This window comes from Balaenoptera borealis (genome assembly GCF_965194805.1).
Source record: "Balaenoptera borealis genome assembly, chromosome: 3".
NCBI classification, from domain to species: Eukaryota; Metazoa; Chordata; class Mammalia; order Artiodactyla; family Balaenopteridae; genus Balaenoptera; species Balaenoptera borealis.
Genome location: NC_138866.1, coordinates 133,313,234 through 133,334,209, shown reverse-complemented (window position 1 = coordinate 133,334,209; position 20,976 = coordinate 133,313,234). Strand labels below are relative to the sequence as shown.

The window sequence follows — 20,976 nt, the reverse complement described above, 5'->3', positions numbered from 1 at the left end:
ATACTTTTTTCAATGAATTAACCATTAAGAAAAATTTAAGTATGCTTGCATCATCTGGGATCTCATACCCACCTGACCCTAATAAAACAACCAGAATTCTAAATTATTACAGAATCAATTTATAAAAACCTAAAAAGCAAACAAGTGTTCCTTCCATGGTAAAAAAGAATTAAGAATGGACTCATCTTTCTGTCTTAAATAAACCACATTGTTGTAAATAAAAATAGCCTCATGTCTTTAAACAAGTGTTCCTGTTGAAGAGAAATGCACAGATGTTAACATATACGAAAGGAAAAGTAGTACCTACAGTATTTTTCAAAAGAAAAATTGTTTGAAAATAAATGCCAGACATCAAAGAAAATAACTGTACTGATTTATCCCTGCAAGGGTTCACAAAGAGAAAACACAGACACAGAACACTACAGGGTTAACCATGATGATATAAGCAAGGATGCTAGCATTAAATTGCTGAGTGAATGCTGAAAGATTCTTTTTAGCCAGGGAAAATTTTTGCTGTAATGGTACCATTACAAATTTCTTACAGTAATAACACGGTACATTATAAGCTTGCTCAAATGATAAGCTCTTTATGAGGGTTAAAAGTCTGCAGCCCTCTCAAACAAAGGCCTTTCTGTCTTGGATTTCCTAGAAGTCAATAAGCTAAAAATCACATCCTGCACGATATTCACTTAGACTCACAGAAGATCTAGTCTTCTATGGCTTCACCCTGTTCCCCAGGGCACTGAGCAGTCAATGCGACACAGTGGCAGAGATGGCAACCTCACTTCTGTGTCCAATTAGATCATCTCTGGGTTCAAACTGCTTTTGATTTTGAAATAATTTCAGAATTACAGCAGAGTTGTAAAGGCAGTAGAGAGAGTTCCCATCTCTTCACCCTGCTTCCTCTAATGTTAGCATCCTATATAACTATGCAACACATATCAAAATGAAGAAAGTAACATTAATACAACCCTATTAACTAAACTATAGGCCTTATTCAGATTTCATTCGTTTTTCCACCAATGTGGAAGAGAAAAGGTCTTCCAAGACCTTCCTTCCTTTCTCTTCCAACCCAGGACCCCACAATGCATTCAGTCATCATGTCTCCTTGGTCCCTTCCATTTTGGGACAGCTCTTCAGTCTTTCCTTGCTTTTCACAACCATGGCACTTTTGAAGATATTTTTACAGGTATTTTACAGTATGTCTCTCAACTTGGTCTGTCTGATGTTTTCTCCTGACTAGACTGGAGGTATGGCTTTAGGGGAGGACTAAGGTAGAGGTGAAGAGCCTTCTCATCCCATCCCATCCCTGGTGTCTGCCAGGTTTTTCTACTATAAAGTTACTATTTTTCCCATTCCCCTACTCCATTCATTTAAAAATGAGTCACCAAGTCCAGCCCACATTCAAGGGGAGGGAAATTAAGCTCCACTACCAGGAGGGAAGATTATCATATAATTTGTGACTGTTAAAACCACCACAGTGATTAATAAATACTTTGCAACTACTTTTTTCAAACTGAAATTTGTCTGATAAACAAACCTCAAGTTATGGTTCATGGCAACTAACAAAAGTTGTGGCTTAAAATAGAAAAAAAAAGAAGAAGAAGAAGAAAAAAGAAAGCTGAGGCTTGAGAAAGATTTATAACCAGAACACATAAACAGACATTTGTGAAATCAGCAATTGCAGAGACAAAAAATGATATTTTAAAATATCATTTACTTTTAGCTTTAAAGTGTTTGTCAGTTTAATCTCTGGCCAAAAGTTCTTTGTTTTCATCATTGCATCTAATAGAGCTTTCTTCCCTTTCATTACTCAGGATTTACTGCTGACCAGCACTCATCATCATTGACTTTTATCTGGCTACACAAATTGCAATTAACATGGCTTAGAGAGGGGAAGAAGGGAAAAATATACATAAAGCATTAGCCTGCCAAACATAAATGATGAGGGGATACTATGTGCCAAGTTTGGCTTCCCTACCAACTGGACTCTAAGTTCCTTACTGGTAAGACAAAGGTCTAAACTCCTTTTCTGTGTTCTCCACTACCCAGGATGAAGCTCTGCACAGGACAGGGGCTAAATGTGATGATGCCAATTAACTAAAACAACTGTGGTCTCTACTTAGTTCCAAAACATGGATCATGAGAAATGTTTTAAGGGTAAATAAATGGCACTGATGGTTCTTAAACATGAGCAAGGAGAAGAATCACCAGAGAAGCCTGTAAACAGTGCAGATCATCAGGCCACACCAGCAAGAGGCTGTTTCTGGGTTTGGGCCTGGAAATGTGCTTTGTAACAAACACCTCAAGTGATTCTCTTGTAGATGGCTTCTCTTTAAGAAAGAGCAACCTGATATAAGAACTACACGCAATGCTACTGCTTGAAGCACACACACACACACAACACACATGCATGCACACACACACATGCACACAGACTCACATGTGTGTGCGTGCAGACACACACACAGACACACATATGAACATAAACATGCAGAGATCCAGAATTTTCCCACTGAAAAAAGGTCCCACTTCACTCAAGTTTGAGAAAGACTGATCTACAACATAGTCCTAAACCTTAGCAGCTGCACCTCTGACATCAGGCTCATTCTTGCCTTTGTTCATCACTTGTCACTTTTTGGAGACCAGAAAGTCTCATCAGTTCGAAAAGATAATATTGGAATTAAAAACTTCAAAAAGCTTTGCTGTTGCCATCCTGAGACCTCATACAAATGTGACAGGACACTATCCTGATTGTTCATAACAGTCTAGAAATCCAGCCACCTTTAGAAAAGGAGGTGACCCAGACAACACAAGCTTCCTCCACACTGACCCCCAATTCATCCTGCCCCGCTCTAACTGTTCCACAGGCCCTCCACACTTTCCTGTATAGCTTATATTATTTTGCCCTGGTTTATTGTTGGTTTACTATTATTAGGTAGTGAGGTATTTTTCATATAGATTAGTCCATTTTCACATAGTGATAGTAAGTTTTAGAGCTCATTTTATTCTTGTTATCTCAAAATGGTTTGTACAGCACTTTGAATACTTAGATACGACTTAGACAGTAGATTGTTGGTTTATTACAGAATTGGGGTGATGACATCTGTGATCTCAATCTTCTCAACTATACAGGAAATGTTCTTCTGCTATATTTTAAGATAAAGAAAAGGATATATGGATCCCATCTCCTGATAATGTGGCTAAGAGCCCTTTTCTGTCAACTAAACATAAGTTAAATATGCCTCATTATGAGCTTCCAGTAAGAAAGGTGGTTAATATATAAAGCCTAGAATATCTTTAAGATATTCCTACCCAACTTGAACATAATGAAGACGTATCTATTTGCCTTTAGATCCACACCTCACAACCACAAGACTCTGATATATTAAACAGTGAAACCGTTTCAGAGGTGTTTATGTACCTATGGAAGGTTTTGTCTTGCCACTAAAATAATTACAGGTCCAAAGCAACTGACTTCTCCATTTCAGGTAAACTTTGATTTGTTCTGTCAGAATAGTCTTCTCAGAACTGTAAAAGCAAACAGAGATTCCAAGACCACACTGTTACTACAAATCATATTCAAGTATTTGTTGATATAGGTCAAAATCTATGCAAAGTGCTCAGGGAATGAGTTCTGAAAGGCTTAGTTTTTCAGACACTTGAGGATATCCCCCAATAGCATTTCCCGAGCCTTCCCTCTGTGCCAAAGCACTACCTATGATAATATGCATCATCTCAATTAATCCTTGAAACTATCTTACATGGTAGGCAATTTCTTATCCCATTTTTAAAGGAAATTAAGGTCCAGTGAAGGCAGGGAACCCGCTGTCCAAGATCATGCACCTGGCGAAGAATGAAGCCAAATCAATTGTGATTCAAACGTAGGCCTCTTGTGCCCTAAAAAATGTCCTCAACACTCACTACCTTGTTTCCCCCAGCACTTGTGCCACTTGGCCTCATCCTTCACCTCTTTCCTCTTGCTTACGCCATTGGGGCAACAGCGGTCCCCTCGCTCGTCTTAAACACGCCATACACACTCTGGCCCTCACCGTCTCTCTCTCTACACCTGGTGCAGCCCACTAGAACGGAAGAGAGCAGGGCCTTCGCCTTCTGCACTGCTGCCTCCATCAAGAACAGTCTCTTGGTCATAGCAGGCGTTCAAACTTAATCTGAAAAATGAATGTGTGTGAATACTGTAACTGATGGGTTGGAAGTCTTCCTAATTTTTAGGATACAATTTCCTGACTTCTTCAGTGAGGGTAAGAGGATACTCAGTGATTTATCTGATTGTGAACAAGCAAAATTTAAGCTGTGAAGCTAAGGCCCCATAATGAACAGTCTTAGGTGACATCAATGAAAGTGGTGGAGTAAAGAACTCCAAAACTTCTCTCCTTTACAAAAGCAAAGACATCATGGGCAAAAATTGTTTCAGGCAACCTTTTCAGGACTCTGGATATTAGTCAAAGGTAATCCAGGAAGCATTTATGCAAGAATAACAGCGAAATTTTGGTAAGAACCGTGAGTTTTGTGACATTTTAACTTGCCCTATTTCCATTCCCAGATCCCTAGCAATGTGGTAAGTTTGAAAATCAACAGTCCACAGTCACGGTGGAAACCAGCAGCCATGGAAGGGAGCAGAATGGGGCTGGTGATCCTTCAAAACCCCACTCCCAGAGAACTGTCATTATCTGATCTGTCTAGTGGTTCCCTAGAAGACCTCACTTGCAAGGCTGTCTTTATTTGACCTGACCCAGAGTTCTCCCATTGCAAACAGCCTCTTGGTGGGGAAGGGGGGAGATATTTGTTAAAAACAATCACAGGTAATTGTTGAACATCATGCTGCCTGAGGAAGTGGCTAACAGGACAAAACAGGCTAACCAAAAAGCTTAAAGAGAAAAGCTGGGGTATGAGATGTCCATAAGGGGCTTTGAAAAGCTTTAACATATTTCTGGGAATCCAGAAGGCCATGCACATGCATGGGGCTGTGTGCATGCCCAGGGAAGACCTGAGAAGGCCCTAAGCACTCATCTCTGGTTGACCTTGAGGTTCTGCACAAGCAGGAAGCAGCTAAGGAAGAGCTGAAAACTGTCAGGTGAGTGTTGAAGGCAAACATGAACAGATACACAGAACCCCTGAGCAAAGACTGGGAAACTTATTCGTTCCAGCGCCTAAGGAAATCTCCATGCAATCAGTAGCTGACCACTAAGCAAACCAAGCAGAGATTTTAGTGGCCACAAACACAAAAAGAATACAGACCTTACAGAATAAGTTCTAAAAAGTCACTAAACAAACAACAGCAACATCATCAAACCATGGAGAGAGGGCAGAATCTGATTTCCAAAGTGGTTTATATTATTTAAAAGATCCAATTTCCAACTAGAAATTATGAGACATGCATAGAAACAAGGAAGTATTGCTCATAAAAAGGGGGAAAAGGCAGCCAATAAAGAAAGAGAAATTATAAAAAAGAGTCAAACAGAAATTCTGTAGTTGGAAAGTATAATAACTGGAATGAAAAATTCACAACAGATTTGAACAGGTAAAAGAAGGAATCAGCAAACTTGAAGGTAAATCAATTGAGATTATCCAATCTGAGGAGTAGAAAGAAAAAAGAATAAAGAAAAATAAACAGAGCCTGAGCATATGCATAATGGCAGTCCCAGAAAAGAGCAGGAAAGAGAAAGGGGCAGAAAGATTACTGGAAGAAATAATGGCTGAAAACTTCCCAAATTTGATGAAAAACAATCCACACACCCAAGAAACTCAATAAACTCCAAGTATGGTAAACTCAGAAAGAGCCACATGCAGACAAATAATCAAACTCCTGAAAACCAGAGGGAATCTCAAAGCGACTTATGACATAGGAAGGATCCTCAGTAAGATTAACAACTGATTTCTCATCAGAAACCATGGATACCGGAAAGCCTCCATTCAGAATGTTGAGAAAGACTCAACCAAGAATTCTGTATCAACAGAAGCATCTTTCAAAAGTGAAGGAGAAATTAGGACATTCCCAGACAAACAAAAACTGAGAGAATTTGTCACTAGCAAACCTGCCACATGAGAAATATTGAAGTCTTTCAAACTAAAATGAAAAGACACTAGGCAGTAACTCAAATACACAGGAATAAAAAGTCCAATAAGAGTAACTATACAGGTAAAAAGACAATTTATATTGTCTTTTGTAAAAAGACAATATAAATGTATTTTTTAAATTTGTATTGATAAGTCTTTTTTTCTCTAATCTGGTTTAAAAGACAACCTCATAAAGCACTAATTATAAATCTACGTTGATTGGCATACAATGTAGAAAGATATAATCTGTATGACAATAACAGCATTAAGGACTGAGGGGAGAATTAGCTATACAGGAGCAAAGATTTCATATACTATTGTTATTAAGTTGGTATTAATTTGAACTAGGTTGTTATCAGTTAATATGTTAATTGTAATACTCAGGGTGACCTCTAAGAAAATAACAAAAAATAAAGTAAAAGAAATGACAAGAGAGTGAAAATGTATAGAGAATATGTATTTAACACAAAAGAAAGCAACATGGAGGAACAAAAAAGACATGACATAGAAAACACATAGCAAAATGAGAGACATAAATCCTACCCTATCAGTAATGATATTAAATGTAAATAGATTAAACATTCCAATTAAAAGGCAGAACTGGCAGAATGGATTAAAAATGATCCAACTATATGCTTTCTACAAGAGACACACTTTAGATTCAAAGACACAAATAGGCTGAAAGTGAAAGGATGGAAAAAGACATGCCATGCCAACAGTAACCAAAAGAGAACTGGAGTGGTTGTACTAATATCAGACAAAATTGACTTTAAGACAAAAATTGTTACTAAAGATGAAAGAAGAAATTTTGTAATGATAAAAGGAGTCAGCCATCAGGAAGATCTAACAGTTATAAGCATATATGCACCTAACAACAGAGCCCCAAAATGTATGAAGCAAAAACAGATATAATAAAATGGAGAAATAGACAATTCAACAATAATATTGGAGATTTCAATATCCAACTTTTAATAATGGATAGAACAACTAGCCAGACAAACAAGGAAAGAGAAGACTTGATCAACATAAAAATCAACTAGACTTAGACAACAGTCCACACAACAAGAGCACAATACACACTCTTCTCCAGTACATATGGAACATTCTCCAGGGTACACCATATGTGATGCCATAAAAAAGACTCAATAAATTTTTAAAAATTGGAAATAATACAAAGTATGTTCTCCAACCATATGGAATGAAATTAGATAGAAATCAGTAACACAGTGATTGGTCTTAGACTGCTGTGCTGTTCACAGCCGCCTTACTTTCTCTTATTTTTCACTTCCCTTCATGCCTTTCCCACTCACTGCTGACACAGTCCTTACATAGTAGCCTCCTTTTGGGGGTGCTAATTTGCCCTTCTAATCTATCAGGGGCTTGGAAATTGAACCACCAAACTGCCAGAACAAAAGAATAAGGCTCAGTATAAGACCATGAAGGGCTCTGCCTCGAAGAAACAGGCTGCATTAGTGCTCAGTACTTGAGCATCTATTCTAGCCATTTAGAGGCCTGCCTGGTTCTTGGCCAGGTAAGGTTAATGGGCAGCCTAAAGGAATGAGGAAGGCACCCCTATAACACAAACCAGCTCTAAGACAACTAGCAGTTAAGAAACATTATTTCTTCTATGATTAAAGAAAAAAATCTCAGGCTTCTGATGTAAGGATGTTCAGTATTCCTTTAAAAGCCAGTCAGACTAATAAGGAAGAACTTCTCTTTTCACATATTTTGCTCTAAACTCCAATTCCCCTTGGTGATATGCCTTCCTATAAAAAGAACATCATAGGGACATCACTGGTGGCACAGTGGTTAAGAATCCGTCTGCCAGTGCAGGGGACATGTGTTCCAGCCCTGGTCCGGGAAGATCCCACATGCCGCGGAGCAACTAAGCCTGTGCACCACAACTACTGAGCCTGTTCTCTAGAGCCTCTGAGCCACAACTACTGAGCCCACGCGCCACAACTACTGAAGCCCGCGCACCTTAGAGCCCATGCTCCGCAACAAGAGAAACCACTGCAATGAGAAGCACGCACACAGCAACAAAGAGTAGCCCCCACAATTAGAGAAAGCCTGTGCGCACAGAAAAGACACAATGCAGCTAAAAAATAAATAAATTTTAAAAAAAAAGAGCATCATAGATCTTACCCTTCTGTTTTATATTTAAAATCAGCATCACAAGGTTTTACACCTTTAAGTTTTTTTTCAACTATTTCATGAACATATATGTTTTTGTCTCCTCAACTTGACTAAAGCCTTTGAGGGAGAAAAAGGCCATTCATCTTTCATTCTTCTTTTGCAATTTCCTACCAGTTTGGAGGGCAGTACTGGGGCCATTAATGACCCCTTAATAAATACTAACTGGTTAACTCAGACATCACAACTGGTGTGTCTTGGTGTACTGGTGTATCCCAAACAGTTCTAGATGTGCCAAATAACAATCCCTTTGGGTCTGCAGAGGGCGGGTAGAGTGGTTAGGGGATGGGGTAGCAGGAGCCCTCTCGAAGCAGTTGCCTCAACATGTGTGCCATGATGTAAAAAAGACTGGGAAACATTAGGATAAATGACTGGTTAGAAACACTGCTGAATAGAACTGGAAATAGCCTGAATATCCATTAAAAAAAGATGAAGCTCTTTATGTACCGAAAGGAAAATCTTCCAAGACATGTAAGTGAAAACCAGCAAGATGTGCATAGTATATAAAACATGCTAACATTCATATAAAAGGGGAAAGATATACAAACTTAATTGCTTATATACACATAGGGTGTATCTGTAAAGGTGCACTATGGTGGCTGACTCACGAGGGGAACCCAGTGGTTGGAGATAGAGGTGGGAGGACTTATCCTTGTAAACCCTTTGCACTTTTGAATTCTGAACCATGTGACAGCATTAGCTATTAAAAAGATAAACTTTTTTTTAAGTTGCCAAATCTATCTATGCTTGTTGCAAACTTTCATTAGTAATGATTATTTTCTACCTAGTCAAACATTGAGTTAAAATAATAAAAGCAAGATCTGGATGCTGGTTACATAGCTGTGTCCAGTTTGTGAAAATCCATTGAGCTCTATACTAATTTATGATCTGTGCACTTTTCCAAAGGTATGATATATATATACTTCAGTAAGAAAAGAAAAATAAAGTGAATAGATTACTTAGGTCAACTTTCTTTTTGTCCCCTCCTATTAAAAGAGTAGTATAATATTTCATAGATTTGCCTAAATAAAATAAATTACTGTTTCAAATTGTTCAATAATGTTTCTCAAAAAAAGAAAAAAACTGGTATAACTTGAGTTAGTGATGTTGACCCCATGTGACAAAGGGGAGTCAGGCCTGCCAGCTCCTCCTACCTGTTTTCCACCAGTATTAACAGTCTCAAGGCCCACACTCTCTCTGCTGCTGGGTCCTCACAGTGGGAGATTTTAATAAGCCTTGACAAGCATTACTAAAAACCACCTAATGGGTTACCATATTGCAGTCCCATTTTTTCATTATGAAAATGAAATTTTTAAAGTCACTTATCAAAAATGCCAAGGTCATAAAAGACAAAGAAAGAGGCTGTGCAAACATCCTAGATTAAAGAGACATGACAATCAAATGCAAGACCCCAGGCTAGAGCCTGTAATGGAGAAGGAAGAGCTGTTACCAGGACTTTACTGAGTCTAGAGACAACATTATGTTAAATTTACTTAAGCTGTACTGTAGTGGTATAAGAGAATTTCTCTATTTGTACTCAAAATACATTGACATTATTTAAAGTAAAGGGCCACAAAGAAAGCTACCCATAAATGGTGGTTAGGTAAGTCTATGTCTCTGTACTGGAAGAGGGTGGAGGGGCAGTCAAGCAAATGACAGCACAAATGGAGTAAAACGATAACAGGTTACTCTGGGTATAGGTATATGGATGTTCCTTGTACTTTTTTTTTTCCTGTAATGTTCCTGTGAAATGAAAATGATTTCCAAATAAAGTTTTTAAAGTCATGTATTTATAATTAGCCACCAATAATAGTCAAAACAGGCACTTCCCTGGTGGTCCAGTGGTTAAGACTGTGCTTCAAATGCAGGGGGCATAGGTTTAATCCCTGGTTGGGGAACTAGGATCCCACATGATGTGTGGTGCGGCCAAAAACAAAAAAAATAGTCAAAACAAGCTTAGAAATGAATCTGGATTTTGATTATGACAGTTGTTCCTGAGGAGCCACTTTAATTATGTAAGTGTAATCCCAAGACATTATCTGGGACTTGCAAAAAAAAAAATTACACCTTCTAGCTAGGTTTATAATAGAGTTAAATAAGTACCTTCCAAGACCCAAAGCTTAACATAATTGTCTTTAACATAAGATTCCACCTCAATAATTTCTCATAATGTGAGCCTTAATGGAGAAACTACATTTACAGAAAGTTTAATAAAAGTTCCTCAACCACATGAGGGTATTAATCTCGCCTGAGTGGTGAACACAATGATAAATCCTAATGATGACTTAGGTTAGAACCTCTTAAGCCTTTTTTGTTAGAACAAAAAAGGAAACGGAAAAGAAATCAAAGGTCTAATAAAATGATAAATGTCCCAATAGAATTCTTAAAAATGATAAGGATGAACTCCATGTGAAAGGCAAAACTAAATTTATAGAAAAATGTATAGAAAGTTCCTGTGACCCAAGGAAGGGAAGAATTTCTTAAGACATGAAAAGCACAAACCACACAGGAAAAGAATGATAAATTAGACTACACTTAAACTCACAATTTGCATATAATAAAAATACCACATTTGCAAGCCACACTCTGGGAAAAGATATTCTCCCACAAGAGGAGAGTCATCTGGTACAAGCCCTGTGGAGATCAAGCCAGCAGTATCTAGAAAAAACTGTGTCATCAGGCATTTAGAGAAATGCAAAGCAGTAGCGACAGCATCTGAAGCTGACTCAGGAGATCCTGGGCAAGGACAGGGAGTGACCCAGGGAAGGAGCTTCCTCCCCCACCAGATCCTTTTAGCTAATAAGGTCATTTACCAGATGCGTCAAGTCTAACCGGCAGTTCCAAGTGTACAGACAGGATGATTCCCAGCACCCTCACTTCAGGCCTTAGAAAACTTTGGCGATTACATCATAATAAAGGGAAATAGCCCCAAAACTGTCTCCCAACCCCTACACCCTCAGGACAATACTTTCTCACTCTATCTTGGCACTAATGTTAGGTCAGAGTTCTTGATAAACTCAAGGTACTGACTCTGTTGGCGTCCATCTATCAGCGTGTAAGATCTAACAGCATGACAACACTAAAACAGATTTTTAAAAATTCTCTCTCAAAGGTAGGCCTATCCTCTGCAGTTCTAGCAGGAAGGCTAGCTTCTCAGAGATCAGGGGCAGCATAAAGCACTCCAAAATACACAAGGCATTACACATTTTAAGAATAATGAAACTTGTTAAGGTTATAACTACTTAATTAAGGATGGGAAAAATGCAGGAATACTGCCAGCTGTATCGTGCTTAAAACTGCACGAAATCTCCAAACAGCTTTCCTAGCAGCAAAAATCCATGAAAACAGAATCCCCCTAGATCCAGTGAGCAATGGCCCATGCATGGGGAGGCGGGGGAGGTACACAAAGAGATTAGAGTGTTCACTCAGATCACATTTGGGATTTAAAATGTTTCTTTTATAACTGGAAACTATATGAAGACTACTTCCTGTATACTCGAAAATGTCCACTTCCCTAGAAGTTCAAACTAAAGAAATAGTGTGATTAGGAGACATTTAAAAAGAAGTCTAGGAGAAAGGCAAGTACAGGCAAGAATACCATTTCTTCACACAAGCACTTTAGAAAATTAACTCAGAAGACAAGCTAACAGTTTACATCTGAAAATGCATTTCTTTTTCTTGGGCAAAGGTCTAGCAATTCCCTTTGCTCCTCACAACTATCAATAGTGTATCAATCTAAACACAACACAACCTAAATCATTTTTTCCATTCTGACTAATATCACATCCTGCAACTGTAGGCAAGAGGTGCACATCTGCCAATAAAAACAAAGAAAAGTCAAAAGCTAACTCATATTCTCCAGAACTATTAAAGAGAAAACATCCCCAAGTAGGTTTCCTTCAAAAAATTGCACCGATGTATCAATATAAGTTGGAAACTGCCTATTCTGAAAGGAACAACTATATTGCAAACTCACAGATCATAACAACTGTAAAAAAGTCAAGGTTTAATATAAATGCAAAGCCAAATACTATTGGCTGTTTTACATCATTACTCATTTTATGAATTTAAAACATGTAAGTTTCTAAACTGTGTCGGTCAACGTGACCTGATGAGAGAAGTCAGACCTTTGGGAGAAAAGGGACACTCTTATAATCACATCTGCAAAATCAGAAGTCAGATTAGATAAATCTTCTGGAAAATCATGAAAGTATCACTGTGACCTGTATTAACCCTTTTCTTTGGGTCCCAAATGCCATTATTAACTAAGATTTTAGGACAAAAGTACATAAGGTATGTTCTAAAAACCAAGAGAAAAAGTAATAAGAGAGAATTCAAATTAAAAGAACTAAGGTAAAAATGTATAACTTAATATGAATTTTTAAGCCTTAAAGAGGACATTATCACTAATAGTTTCCTATGACTGGTCCAGAACTAGTAACAAAATCAACAGATTTTCTTCTGTTCTTACCTCATAAGACCAGACGCACTGCACCCCTGCAAACCTCCGGACACACCTTCCCACCTCAACATCCTCGTGGGTTGTGTACATTTCCCGGAGGCACTTGCCGATGTGTGGTACCATTCTCCGGAGAACTTCCCGGCTCATGATCACACCAGGGCCCCCCATGCAGAAGTTCTCACCAGGTTCCAGAGCAAGTTTCCCCATTTCTTCCGTGGTGCCCAGTCCTGTCTGCCCAAGAAAGAGGGGTTCACTACTATTCAAACTCCTCAGAAAATTCTCCAGACGGTCTCCTTTGATGTAAACATCATCGTCTGCTCTCATAAACCATTCATACTTGTCCAAGTAGTGGTCATGCATGTACTTGAGCATCATAAAAGACTTCTTCTGGGGTGGGTAGGAGTCGTCCACTCCCCGTAGTGGCACTATTGGAACTGGGATCGATGTGTCTGAACCCTCACTAGAGAAGAATTCGACTTTCCCAGGAATTGTCTTGGACCATGTTCTGGAATTAAAATAAACATCAGTGAGGGAACAGTTTATTCCAGGCTTCCCATTTCCATAAATTCCCATATCTTGATTCATGTTGAATCACTTTGAATGTACATTCAAAAGGATGATAAAAAGCTTCCCCTTAACGGAAGCCCACACTACCGGATATTGCAAAGTCCTAACTCATTTTCAAAAGAATCCCAATGAAAAAGAATGATGAAGTATTAAAATATTTCCCGGATAACTATGTTTTAGCTATGGCTGAAAACCAAATTGCCAAGGCACCAAGTCTAGATATTCAGGTTAATTCTCTGATACTACCAACTCCCTACCTACAAACTCCTCCGCCCTCTAAAACAAAAAATTTAAAAAAAAAAAAATTGTTCATTCAACACATTTTCTTGGAATGCTCATCAAGTGCCAAGTATGCATCAGGCCACAGGGATGCAGCGGTGAGCAAAACACAGACCCTGCAGCTGATGTGGAGTCGACATGAGGCCAGACGTACATTTATCCAAGAAAGGTGAGCAAACAAAGGACACCAACCACACACGGAGCGGGGAATGCTTCCCTGAGGCTGGTGACATCAAGGATGAGAAGCAGACCCAGAGTGTGTGTGGGGGGGGGGGGGGCTGTCTTGATGGGGGAAAACTGCAAGGCCTAGCAACCCTCCAGAGATGTGGGCCTTTATGCTTTAAAGCAGCAGGAAGCCACTGCAGGAGCAAGTCTATCGGCGCCATTTTTCCAACAGCATTTGCTCACTTCATGTCTCTGTCACAATTTTAACTCTCACAATATTTCAAACTTTTCATTACTACTATGTCTGTTATGGTGATCTTTGATGTTCCTACTGCAAAAAGAGGCTGATGGTAGGCTCTGTAGGCTCAGCTAATGGTTAGTATTTTTAGAAATAAACTTTTTTTTTTTTTTTTTTTTGGTGGCTCGCTTTTCCCTGTTCTCTGGATACTAACCGAGCCGGAGTCCCCCCAACCCGCCAGGATCAGGTGACCACGAAGGTCTCAGCTTCTCTTAGGGAGCGGGAGCCACGTTCTCCATACCCAGCCGGGAGCGCCTCGCTGCCTTCCCATTGGCCCAGCAGATCCTAGCACCTTCTGCCATTGGTTGCCGGTTCCTTGATCCCCATTGGCCAGTGCTCACTGTGACCTCACGGACCCATGTGGGAGCGCCACAGGCAGATTGGCTGCTGCACCCAGCCAACCACCACGGAGAAAGGAATTTCCAGAGTAGCTGGGGTCGTGAGGCTGACTTAAGGTGGTCTGAGCAATCCCGGGTCCCAGGTCTGCTTCTCAGCTTTTTCCTGGTTTCAGGACTTAATGAAACTCAGGTTCTTGACGTCTCATCGCAGAAAGAATTCAGTGAGAGACAAAGTGATAGGTAGGAAGTGAATTTATTTAGAGAGAAACACACTCCACAGACAGAATGTGGGCCATCTCAGAAGGTGAGAAAGGTCTAGAAATAAAGTATTTTAAAATTAACATATGTACATTGCTTTTTAAACATAATGCTATTGCACCTTAACAGACCACAGTCTGTTAAGCATAAACATAATTTTAATATACACTGGGAAGCCAAAAAAAAAATTGTGACTCGCTTTATTGGGATATTTGCTTCATTGCAGCACTCTGGAACTTCCACAGTATCTCCGAGGTATGCCTGTATAGCCAATCATAATCACATGATGAGAGCAACTGTAAAATGCATCCTCACTTCAGAGATGTTAAAATGTGAAAAAAAAAAGTGCATCTTAGAATGGATGTAATACAGTAGTTGTAATTTTTTTTTCCTTAATGCCTATGGATTTTAAATGGACCTACATGTCTTATGCCATTTACAGAACCCTTAACAAAGAATTCGGCATAATGAAACCTGATGGGACTACAGATGCTATACCAGGTACTGTACTTCATTTTTACAAAGGATTTGCTCCTGAAAAAAAGGATGTAAACATAGTAGGAACGAGGCAATTAATTTAAAGAGAAATCAACCCCTCCTGTAAAGAGAAAAGTCCATTTTAAAATGGGAATGAACCCCAACCTACATAAAATATAACTTAAATGCACTCTTCTGACATAGCACCATCATCAGGAGGGAGACAATTTCCCAGTCTGGGGAAGTCAGTGATAACGAAGTTATACCAAGAAGATCCCCCATCCAAGTCAAGAAGCCCCTTATTCCTCCCTTCATGTAGAAATGATTTTTGTTTGGCAGAACAATTCTTCAAAAACATAAATAATTTCAGTCCTTGGCATGTAATAGAGTTCAATAAATACTGCTCACTCGTGTGAAATAAGGGACTTAAAGATGCCGTGCATATATATGAGCGTGCGCACGCAAAAGGGCAAGAAACCAGTTGTCTCTTATCTTTGAGAAATTTCCAGGTGAGGCACACTAACATTCCTACGTGCAGAAAGAAAGCAACTTAATCAAAACACAACCAGAATATAATTATTAAGAGGTAAAATCCACAGACATGCTGGAGTTGAAATATACTACCGTTCATGGTACTTCTGAAATAATTGTAAACAAAATAGTCTGTAGTATCTTACAACTGATTTTAAAAGGGTAGTGAATAAAATCAACTTAGCTTTAGCTTCTACCCAACTGCTTCTGTGATTAATAATACATACCACATTCAAAGTAGTACTAAAGTAAGTCAACTCCAGAAGCCATTAAAATCCTAAAGCATCATGGGGTTATTTGGAATACGGGGTCGGTAAGACAATGCTTACATTCAGAGGAAAAACCTGTTCTTGACACACAATACAGTGTGTGATGGTTAAGAGCATGGACTCTGGAATCAGGCTATTGGGGTGAAAATCCTGGCTTCACTTTGGGCAAGTTACTCTGTGACTCACTTTCCTTATCTGTAAACTGGGGATAATAATAGTACCTGCCTTATAGGGTTGTGGTGAGGGTTAAATGGATTATTACATCTAAAAGTGCTTAGAAGTCAGCCTGGCATGAGGTAAGCATTACATAAGTGTGACTTATTAGGGAAGACAAGAGTTTGCAAATAAAATAAGGTACTGAAAGAAAAATGAGGGAGACAGGAAAGTGTGGGCTGAACTTGGAATAGTCAGTCTCAAGATCACACACCAGAGTGAAGGCATTGTGAAGAATGCTGCTTCTCTTATTTCTGGCTAAAAACCTGACACTCAAGCTATATAACAGAGTTCTATCATACTATCAATCTCAAGACAATGTCAGGGTAGAAGTCTAAAAAGACTTTAAACTTTAAAAGCGTTCTCACTTAAAACACCAGAATCTTTCATATTAGACTGAGGATCAAAATTCATTTTGTCTGGCTCTGCTTCCTATATGCCACCCCAGATAGAATATAGCGATGGAAGCACTAGCAGTACAACCATCAGTGATGTGATTAATACTTGAACTATAACTTGAAATGGTGTAATTTGTCCAGGAAGAGCAACCAGTTAATTTTAAAAACAGACAATCTAACCTCAAACCATCTTTAAAAGCCTCTCTACAATTTTAAGGTAACTCCACTGATTATTATCTTTTCCTTTTCAGGTAACCCAAGGAAAAACCTCATGTTGCCTTTTTCTGTTCTTAAATGACTGCTGATTTGAGGGAAGTCTCTTAATATGGAGCTTTTGTAAATCCTTCAATCTTGACAAATTATGATCTTTTTACTTAGGGTACCTTTAGCTTAAATAGCTCCATAAACAGTTCTGGAACATAAATCATGATTCACCACCCTGGGGAAGCCAGGGGGAGGACATCAATAATTTCAAATAAATGAGGGAACTGGTACTGAAGAAGCAAACTGGCCCCCCTTCTGAGACAGAACAGGTCAGCCTCCTTAATTTTCATAAGCAAATGTCAACTTTGCCATCAACACGTTTACAACTGGGAGCAAAGAGCTCTCACTTAATTGAAACCACAGAACATTTGCAAGGGCCCCTGCCGGAAAGCTCACTTTTCAATGGACTGATAACCAACTCTTGCTAAAGCACAGATAAAAACAACTGAAATCTGAGAGCGCCAAGCTAATAACCTTCCTTTCCTCCAGGCTTCTAAACACTGACCCTATACCAAGCTAAATCACAGTTAAGTCATGCAGCTGGACATGAGCTTCGCTGAGGATTGCCTTTGCTGAGTTAGGATTTAATAACAGTCTCCATTTCTATTCATGTCATTTTAAGAAAAACTACATAAAATACATTTCTGTACGAAACCACATCTACAGCATGACTGTTGTCCTGGGTACACATTCATAATATACAGGTAAATTTTAAAGGCAGACAATAGAATACTTGTGATATGGATTAATAAGGGAACAAAAGTACACATACAAAATAAAATAAAGTACAACTCTACACCAAAGTGTTTACTATGGTTATTTTTGGATAGAGGATCAGAAGGGATTTACTTTTCTTCATGTTTTCTACAACAAATAGAGTTAGGGAAAAAAAAATTTTTTAATCCAGGAGAAAGGTTTAAACTAAAAACCATCCAAAGAAATAAAAATATTTAACAGATAATTTTACTTGTGTAATAAAAATATTTTTTTTACTCTAATCAATGGAAAAAACTAAAAGAAAAATGGAGTAAGATTGAGTACTTTCTTTCACATTTTCTAAACTTTAATAGTTACAATAAGCTTTATAAATAAGAAGGGGAGATTTTCTGTGAGTCCCCTCAAATCACTATTACATATGTGGTCTGATGGTTACAGTGGTTAAGTTTGAAAAGACTCATATGATCAAATCACCTCAGAATTTGTAGTCAAGGAAGGAAGGGAGAATATAGTTTTCCCCTGCAGAACTGATAGATAACAGAAATTAAATGTATACATTTATATTATTCCCTATTACAGAAAGGATTTAAGACAACTTAACCAAAATGCACACAGGATGAAAAGAATAAACAAGAAAATTAAGCGAAAGAAAAACAAAAGTTGGAAAGTTGGAGCAAGGCATGAAGGTGGTGCCTGTAGCAGGGAGGGCAAAATCAGGGTAGGGGCTGCCCACCCACCTCTACACCCACGGCCAGGCAGAGCCAGTGAGCTGGGGGACGGCGGGGGGGGGGGGGGGAACCTATCTGTTGTCACGTGGCCTCTATGTCTGTTAACACGGGGCCAAATTCAGTTATAAGCCTTCCAGCAGACAACCAAGAGAAGTCACAAGACTGTGTCTCACTGTTCAGGGTTAAGTGACATAATGATTCCAGATACTAAGACCTCAGGGAAGTTTCTCCCCTGCATCTGTGGTAGAGAAACGGAGCAAATGTATTGAGTACCCTTATAGGAGGCACCATGTGACGGAGCAGTAATCTTAGCTCATCCTCCCAAAAAAGTACACGCAGGACAGTTCTATACTGCCAGTCAGAGCAGCCACGGGCCTGGGAGAACTGAGGTCTTCCCAGACAGTCTACCCAGTGAGGACTCAAGGCCTTTCCTGGAACTGAAGGAATGCCCCCGGCAGGATATACAAGCCTTATTCAGCCCATTAGCTCCAGGAGCACTGCAGTCAGGGTACTTAGCTGCAGGTTCCCCCTTCCGTGTATGTGGTTTCCGGATATGTGGCTTCCTCTTTTAAAATTTTTAACTGTCTCACTGGATATGACCTTATGATATGAGCAATCTCAAATTCTTTTTAGAAGTAGGTGGGGAAATATATAACGGGGATCATAAATGTTGGGAAAAATCAAATTAGACTCCTTACCATTAATCCTGAAAACTAGACTTAACGTAAAAGCAAGCATTAAAGAGCCTTCCTGCCCCCTTCCCCCAGTAAAGATGTTGGAGGGTGGATTACAGCTTCCCACCTCAACAACGGCCTGGGCACTAGCCCAGGAGGCAGTTCCAAGGTATTAACAGCTAAGAGCAACCTGCCCTTTGAGCCTAGGTTCACAGCAAACAATAGAAATACTCATCAACAAAGAGACCACAAATACGCTCTCTTTGAAACACAAGAATTAAAATTTGGAGCGTTAGCGGCAGAAGGCAAATTCTGATCTTGTGGTCCATTTCCAAAGCTTCAAGTCTTAGAGAGCTACTTTGCATACACTGATAGTTTATATTTTGCTGCTGTACACTTAAAAGCGTAAATACACAACTAATTCTTAATCATGCATAAACAAAATTAGTTTTCAAATATAATTCTAAGAAAAAAAAATCAGTGTTGTTTAATGTAAACAATAAAACCACCCTGAACCCACACAGCCAACTCCTGTGCAAGCCAGTCTTCTTCCTCTGTTGAGGTGTTCCCTGGCATCAAGGCAGCTTCCCAATCACCAACACCCAAAAGGAGTCATGGCGTGCAGGGCAGTGTGTTGAGGGCATCAGACTCAACCTTATGACAACTCCACAAGGTGTGAGAGGCACCGATACCCACGTTTTACAGATAAGAAGACTGAGGCTCAGAGCCAGGTAAGTAATTTGCCCGAGATCACAAGGCTAACAGATGTGGAAACCAGGACGCAAGTGGGGTCTGACTCCAACACCTCCACTGGCCAGCCTACTGGCTTGTTCATCCCCACACCTGTCTGCCCACATTTGTTCTGCAGTCCCACCTCTACTGCTAAGGCTGAGAAAACAGTCGTCAGAGATAATAAGAGAAGGCTTACACCCACTTCAGCCACCTCCTCCCACTCTGTCTGCCTGGCTGAGACCTGCCTGTCAAGGACACCTTCAGAGTTTGGGCTGGTTTCGAAGGCCAGAAGACTTCATTCAAACGTTACTTTCTGAAACCCTCATTCCATGTGTGGGTCCCTCTGCCACTCTAAATCCTGCCCAATTATTTTCTGGTATTAGGTTGGAAACACACAGAACAAAGTTTAACAGAAAATCAGCACCTAGGTTCAATTTACAAGACAATCATTTTAATGGCATTAGTATCTACATTTTCAATAATTCTCGGGTTTTGCAAGCCCAGAGTTCACATCAAATCAGAGCAGTCTACACCTTATTTTTAATCATTCACAGAAAAATGTACTCAACTACAGAAAAAATATAGCAGCCCTGAACGCTTCAGGAAATGACACTGAATTAAGGTGAGACGAACAGTTTCACTACTTTTACACTGTAACTTAGTTTCTTGTTCCTCCAATTCTATCCAGAACCAGAAGCCAAAAAGACACTGACAATAATAGATGAAGGCACTGAATACTTATATGAATATACAAAAATCCTCACATTAAAAACGCTGTCGGGCTTCCCTGGTGGCACAGTGGTTGAGAATCTGCCTGCCAATGCAGGGGACGCGGGTTCGAGCCCTGGTCTGGGAGGATCCCACATGCCGCGGAGCGACAGGGCCCGTGAGCCACAACTACTGAGCCTGCGCGTCTGGAGCCTGTGCTCTGCGGCAACAGGGGCTGCGACAGTGAGAGGCCCGTGCACCGCGATGGAGAGTGGCCCCCGCTTGCCACAGCTGGAGAGGGCCCTCGCACAGAAACGAAGACCCAACACAGCCATAAATAAATAAATAAATTAATTAAAAAAAAAAAAAACAAAACGCTGTCACCTGATTCTCCCAAGTATCATCTGGAAGGGTGAAGTTACAGTAACTGAGGAAATACAGTTACAATAACCAAATACATGTGTTAACCCTACATTTTGGGGCAGGAGTAACTGTCATTTACTGAAACAAGAATGACCGTGACTTGAAACCCCAGGGAACCCAGGGCCAACATGCCATCTATGCTCAGCAGTCTTGCAGGTACTTACAATTTAACACGCTCAAAACTTCACTCACATTTCCTCCCAA

The 20,976-nt window shown here is 39.6% G+C and overlaps 1 protein-coding gene across 1 annotated transcript in view; it reads right to left on the bottom strand.

Moving 5' to 3' along the window:
* The window catches only part of CHSY1 (chondroitin sulfate synthase 1), a 79,803-nt gene that overhangs the window by 51,936 nt on the left and 6,891 nt on the right, over positions 1 to 20,976 (bottom strand). Inside the window, exon 2 of the mRNA XM_082385154.1 lies at positions 12,743 to 13,238. Coding sequence (XP_082241280.1) covers positions 12,743 to 13,238 — 496 coding nt within the window. The remainder of the gene's footprint in view (positions 1 to 12,742; positions 13,239 to 20,976) is intronic.